The sequence below is a fragment of the Nematolebias whitei genome, chromosome 21, assembly GCF_014905685.2.
Source record: "Nematolebias whitei isolate Nwh7 chromosome 21, NemWhi1, whole genome shotgun sequence".
In the NCBI taxonomy this organism is placed as follows: domain Eukaryota; kingdom Metazoa; phylum Chordata; class Actinopteri; order Cyprinodontiformes; family Rivulidae; genus Nematolebias; species Nematolebias whitei.
In genome coordinates, this window is record NC_056518.1 from 2,357,623 (window position 1) to 2,364,741 (window position 7,119).

The window sequence follows — 7,119 nt, forward strand, 5'->3', positions numbered from 1 at the left end:
AATGTCTGTTGTGAAGCAACGGAAAACCATCGCCGTATGGTTTTCCTGTTTGTAATAAGATTAATAAGCTGTTGTTATTTTCAATTTTGCCAAATTAATGTAAATGTTTGATGTTAAACTTTAATTCTGTAAATAAATGACCACATTCATTTGATGGGTCAAAGAAAATTAACGTCTCACGTTACATTTATTAAATTCAATGCACGATATTATTCAGTCCAGAAAAATGAATGAATCCGTTTAATTTATGAATATATCACAGAATATGTTCATCTACAATTGTATCCCCAGATGCTATGAGTATAGGCACAGCCCTTTAAGCACTGGACCTCACTGGTTCCTAAATGGCTGAAGAAAAAAGCTATTTGGGAGCCGATTACCCAGTCTCACCGTAATTTATACAGACCGGGGATGAGGCCCACACAGTAGGTGGGCGTGGACTAAAGTTTTCAGTGCTGTGCTGCGCACATAGGGATAAACCCACTAGCGATAGCCTTAAAGGGCTGCACCTATACTCATAGAATCTGGGGTTACAGTACGTAACAAACGTTTTGTTTTGTTTTTATAATACCATTATCTTTCACTTGTTCTTCTCAGTTTTTATGCTTAGTTTTATGACTCTCTACTGTTGTCTTTGTTGGCTAGTGTTGTCATAACTTTTTGTTAAAATCAGGTCTCTCTTGTAATTGAGTCCCCGAGGCTCAATGAGATTAACCGGTATCAATAAAGATTGAACTGTGGTCAGCTTATGGCAGACTTGTGCAATGATCATGTTGTCTAATCAGCATCTTGATATGCCACACCTGTGAGGTGGATGGTTTTATCTCAACCAAGGAGAAGTGCTCACTAACACAGATTTACACAAATTAGCAGACAATGTTTGAGAGAAAAGCCCTTTTGTATACATAGCTAAAGTCTTAGATCTTTGAGTTCAGCTCATGAAAAATTGGAGCAAAAACTACAATGTTGTGTTTATATTTGGTGTGGATGGATGGATGGATGGATGGATGGATGGATGGATGAATGATGGATGGATGGATGGATGGATGGATGGATGGATGGATGGATGGATGGATGGATGGATGGGTGGTTTCATTTTTTTACAGTATATGAGCCACACAGAGAAAGATAATGCAGCCCTTGAGAGGTCATTTATATATATTTATCACTTCTTTTTACCAAGCAGTCACTGACAAGTATTTTCTGTAGGTCTAAAGATGATGTCATAATCTGGCATTATCTGATGCTAGATATAAGGCAAAAAATATATGCAAATGTCCAAAGCCAGCTAATTGCAGTAATGACTGCAAAGTATGCAGAGCTGGATGGGCAGACAATCACTGAAGAATCACAAGTCTGCACAACTGTGAATGAGATCTGCAGAATAAATACATATGCATATTTCCCACCCTGTTGCATGAGTTTACCACACAATTTAATGACATGCAACAACACAGCAAGCTAATCCCGCATAGATTAAGATAACATACCATGCTTCATCAGAAACAGACATTTATTAGATTGGATTGATATTACTTCAGGTTCTAACACCACAGGCAGTTTTTAAAGTATGCTTAATTCTCATGAGTTATAGAGTAGAATGCCTCTGTGTGCAAGGAACTGCATGCAAACATAGCCAAAATGTCCTCCAAAACCAGTGGTCTGCAACTTGCAGCTCTGCAGAAACTCTTCATAGCTTTGACCAAAAACAGAGAAATTAATTTTATAGATTTTTATACTGATAACAGAAAAGTCTAGTAAATTTCATGTCAATTTTCCTTGCAAATGTGTGATTAAAAACAAAAGTGCAAGGAGCAAAACAAGTTGATCAGCTTATCAAGTCACAATTAAAGGCGCTCATTAAAAAGTATGAAATTAAAGATAGAAAAGCTTTGCTGAATTATGTCAAATGGTAAAGTGTGAAAGAGCTTACTCCAGAAGTTCATGAGATACAACACTTGGACAAATATAATATAAATATAAACACGTGGAAGCTTGAGTCACCTGATGGATGAGCGGCTTCGGATGTTATCAGTCCATCAAATGGCCGTTATTAGTTATTATCATCTGCATATGTAGCAGTCAAACTGTCCCACCTACCTCCTAGTAGGTTTAAAGCTTTAATTATTGTTATTATTGCTGATAATAGGCAGCGTCGCACGGGGGTAAACTAGGAAGTGTCTTTTTTGTTTTTTTCCCAGCTTATGTAACCCTTTTCCTAAACGTAAGCTTACACCTGACCCTGAGGACCAACCCTAAACTTAACCCCCTTACCCTTGTGCCTAAACCTAACCAAGACCGTAAACCTAACCGCCAGACCCTTTACTCTAAACCTAACCACGTGAAGCTATTATCATCGCTAACAACGCTAACAACGTACCTTTAAACCCACTAGGAGGTACAGGAGGAGCAGTCTGACCACTACATATGGAGATGATAACAACTAATAACAGCCTTTTAATGGCTGATATGATCTGAAGAGGGTGGATGGATCCACATCAGCTAGTCGTGGTCTGAGGAACAGTCATGTCACGGCTGAACAAGCATCGACTCTCTGAGACCATGTTTAGGCAGAAATATGAGTCAATCTGCTATCTAATGAAAAAGAAAGAAAATAGAACGAGTAAAACAACTGTCAAGAATAAATGTCAGGGATCAACCAGGGCTGTGGAGTTCTTTTTATTTATTTGTCAAAGCTCTTCTTTTAACTTTAATATTTAATAAAAGATGTATTACTTTTTGATCTATTTCTGTCTGGTCTTCATGACTTTGTAATGAGTACCATTAAATTTTGAACAAACTGACCTAATTTTAATATCCCATGCTTTATTGTTTTAAAGAGGGTACTTAATTTTATTTTTTCAAAATTCCTAAAATATTTTTATTTTTATAATGTAACGAGCAAAAAAGAAAACTATATTCAATATTTAACACTTGGTGAGTTGTGATATCTTTACATAAAGCCTCATGCACAGAGGTCACCACTGCCACTGGCCAACAAATGGCCCCCACCAAACTGAAATTGGCCCGTGAGCCAACAGTTGGTTTAGTGAGAGAAAGGGCAGAAATGAGCACGTTTAATTTGAAAGAGACTCCTGTTCTAAACCGAAGGCCATTCTCCATCTTTGGATCTAAACTGACCAATTTTCTATTTTGCATCCCCAACCTTCAGGCTCACGTTTCCTGTCCTGCTTTGATCTCCCCTCCCCCCCCCCCCCCCCCCACGCTTCTGACAGATGGGATCATAAGACCCCGGCAAAGAAACTGCTGCTTGGACACATCTGTCTGACAAGGTGAGAACATCTGCAGAGGAAAGACAATAGTGACTGAACTGCCCCCACACAACCTGCTCCCACTCACCCACTTGGCTTATACATATTGACTGACAGCCTAATGCAACACCTCCCCCCCCCCCCCCCCCAACACACACACACACACATACACACACACACAGAAGACATAAGTGTGTGTGTGGGGGTGGGGGGATTTTAATAGAGTGTGTTCCAAACATAAGCCCTACAGGAGAGCTTTAAAATTTGAAGTGGTAGAACATCTTGTGTTGGCGTCCCCGTAACTTCATTGGACTCCCAGCATGCAATGCTGTCAGTGCGCCTCACAATGTGGCTGACAGCACAGCTGCAGAGAAGGAAAATGGAGTCTAAAAGATTTATAGCCTAAATGATCACAGATCTACATTTCAAATACTAATCCCCAGTCTGTGTCTCCTGTTTCCAGATGGTTTAGCTCTGAAGGAGTTTTTTTCTCTCCTGAGGATAATATTGCAACTAGATTTCATAATTTGACAAGTTGGGAAGAATGCTGGTGTTGTAAACTGGCTAAAGGAAATGTGTGGAATCAGAGGCAGAATTAGTCATTTTCAGCTGCGAGTCAAAACACAGGAACGGAGCCCTCTATTCCCTTTCTGCTTGCTGCTGTTCAAACCATATTAATCTGCTTATATTTATGAAATGAACATTTCAGATTTCTCAAATGGACTGCCTGTTATAAAATAACAGCACACTGTCTCTTCCAGGTGCTAAAGGAACATTTTTATTGTTTCTTTAACAAATAAAAAAGTCTGGCATGTGTGAAGTACATGGCTAGCACAGCAAATCTGGCATGTATGTGTGAGCACCCCAACAAGAGTTATGCCAACAATTTTTCATAACAAACACCTTTAGTGTAAAGTAAAAATAAATGGAAGTGGTATTTTAACACTCCAAAGAGAGAACACATTTAGACACAGGAAGCAGTGATCTAATTAGTTTTGTTAGGTATGTGTATTTAACTCTCAGCTCCAGATATCTGGAAGTACTTTCTTCCTAATTCTCAATTTCTGAATCATAAAAAATACAGCAAGAAAGTCACTTTTCAGATCATTTACATCATAGTTATTGCCGATCATGTTACATTTTCAACATTACCAACATTCACCATTCATTATTTCACTGTACATTCTGTACATCGATGCGGCTCCCAAACATTTGAGTAACCCCCCACAACACACGCACGCACGCACACACGCACACCAACACACGCACGCACACACACACACACACACACACACCAAAGGCAAAGACTTGCTTCCGCTGCGATGAGTTACTGTTGACAAAATGAAAATGTTTTCTCAACCAGCCGGTCGAAGCAGATGTTCGCTCGTCCTGAGCCTGGTCCTGCTGGAGGTTTCTTCCTGTTAAAGGGAGATTTTCTTTCCACTGTCTCCTTTGTGCTCGCTCAGGATGGGAGACTGTGATGAAGTGCAAATTCAACACAAGCGTCTGCTTCCTTATATAGATAACTTTTACTAATTGGCTTTTTAATGTTTGTGAATGTTTTTGTTCAGTGCCCTGAGACAACTTCGGCTGTGACTTGGCACTTTTTAAATAAACTGAATTGAACAGAATTAAAATACAAATGGCCTAAATTACTATACATATTCTGAAGATAATCTCAGGTTTCCCAACTTGATGTTTTTTAACACACTATCTTGTCCAGAACCCGGATTTTGGGAACCACTGCTGTAAATATTTGTATTTACATTATTATGTAATGTAATACATTATTGTTCCTGTCAGGGATTTATTTTATTTTTTTAGTCACAATGTGAACTCTTCATAATGGTACATTTACTTGTTGTAATGCTTTTTGTTTGTGTGTTTATTTATTAGTTTGCTTTTATATTAGTGTTAAAGCTGACTCAAGAGTCACACACTTGTTTTCCTTCAACACGTTTATTGTAATTTAACTACTTGAGTATATTTCGTATAGTTTCAACCTTTCTATAGCAAGATGTTCAGCGTATTCAGGGTGCAAGGACTTCTTTTTGCTGTAACTCTTATTTATTTATTTTTAATATTAAACTTCATTTAAAAATATTTTTACCATAGCATCACATACAAATCTTGATTTTTAAAATTTGCATTTTTTGTTATACTTTTATTTATATTTAAAGCTACTGTTCTGCTGCTTTAAGCTTTTACTGAGCTTCTGCTTTTAACGTCTTGATCATTTTAACTAGCCTTTAAAACTTTCTTCCTTTAGCTAGTGTTTAGACAAGCCTTTTTGTCATTTTAACTTTTAGTGAGCCTTTGTTACTTCAGGTTGTAGTTGTTTATATTTGTTGTTGTTGTTTTTCACAAGTGTTTTGATACGTTAATGTTTAGCTAACTGTTAGTTATGTATGGGTTTGTTACTTTTAGCTTGTGTTTTTTGCAATCATCAGTTTTAGTACTTTTCACCTTTAGTTTTGCTCTGTAGGTTTTCATTAGTGGTCTTTTTTTAACTTTAGGCAAGTCCTTTAGCTTGAATTATTCAGTTTCAGCTTCTTCAGCAAATTTTAGCGAAGTCCTTCAGAACTCAGCGTCTACATTTTTGCCTAAAATGCACATCTTGTTAAATAACGGCTTTCTTTGATAGATATCCTGCGTTAAAAACCCTGTTTGTTTGATGAATCCTTTGTGGGGTATTTTTCATGCAAAGCACCTGTTAGATTGTTAGATGCAGTAATAACTTGTTTCATTTAACCTTAATTAGCATTACCAGTGCCAATATACAGCTCCTTATTTGTGCGATCAGGGCAACTTTGCCATGTTTGTTACAGCCATGGTTGTAACTGTGGTACTGTTCACTCAATGTAAAGCGGAAGGTGTGTGTGTGTGTGTGTGTGTGTCTGTATGTGTGTGTGTGTGTGTGTGTGTGTGGGGGGGGGGGTTAATGCTAATGAAGTCTTTTTTTAGATGAAATGTGCTCGAACTCACTCACGCGCCTACACGCAGGCTCTCTCCATGGCGCACAGCTCTGATGAACGCAAATCACCTGCAGAGGCAGGTGCACGTATGCTCGTGCGCGCGCACACACCAGCAGTTGGACACACACACACACACACACACACACACACACACACACACACACACAGTCTGCACTGGCATGGTGAAAACTTGGGAGTAGCAGCATGACATGTCTCCATCATGAACACGCAGCGCGTGTAACATCCGAGCAACAGACCCGTTGAAAAAACGTATCTGCTTAGTTATTTCAATTATTTTATTCTATAACAGAAAATCTACATGTACGTTTTTTCTGCCTGTATTCTTTCACACGAACACATCTGTCTGATCCTGCGGGGAAAATGAAACCTCGCGGTTCAACTGGGAGCCCACCAAGTTGGAAAGTATAAAAGATGAAGCACGATGTGCAGCGACACTTCCCACATGTTCCGCCGCGTGATTTAAAGCTCGCTCAACTTACCGATGACAGCCAGCTGCAGGAAGTAGAGTCCGAGCAAGTCCATTGCTCTGGGCGAGTTTCAATGCAATCCCAGCTGGAAGGTGACGTGTAGGAATAAAAGCCTCCTCTGTTGGAACTGGCACCGAAGTCAGGACCAAAAGACTCGCAGCTATTTCTCAAGAGACGCTTGGCCACTTGCAGAGACACGAGAATCCTCAGCAGCCGTGCACAACATCCTGTTTTTAACAAACTTTTCTCTCCCCAGAAATTTAAAAATACCATCAAAATACAGGATGGGGTTGTAATAATTTGCTGCCTGTGTGGAATAAATGTCTAGCTTAATGCGCATGCCAGAGTGCTTTCATCAGATCCGTTCCGTGCGGCTGTTTTCTC

General features: G+C 39.2%; 1 protein-coding gene across 1 annotated transcript in view; it reads right to left on the minus strand.

Moving 5' to 3' along the window:
* The window catches only part of LOC119427624 (GDNF family receptor alpha-4-like), a 559,979-nt gene extending 553,189 nt beyond the window's left edge, over positions 1–6,790 (minus strand). The window contains exon 1 of the mRNA XM_037695260.1: positions 6,748–6,790. Within this exon, the coding sequence (XP_037551188.1) occupies positions 6,748–6,790 (43 nt within the window). The remainder of the gene's footprint in view (positions 1–6,747) is intronic.
* Positions 6,791–7,119: the final 329 nt, after the last annotated feature.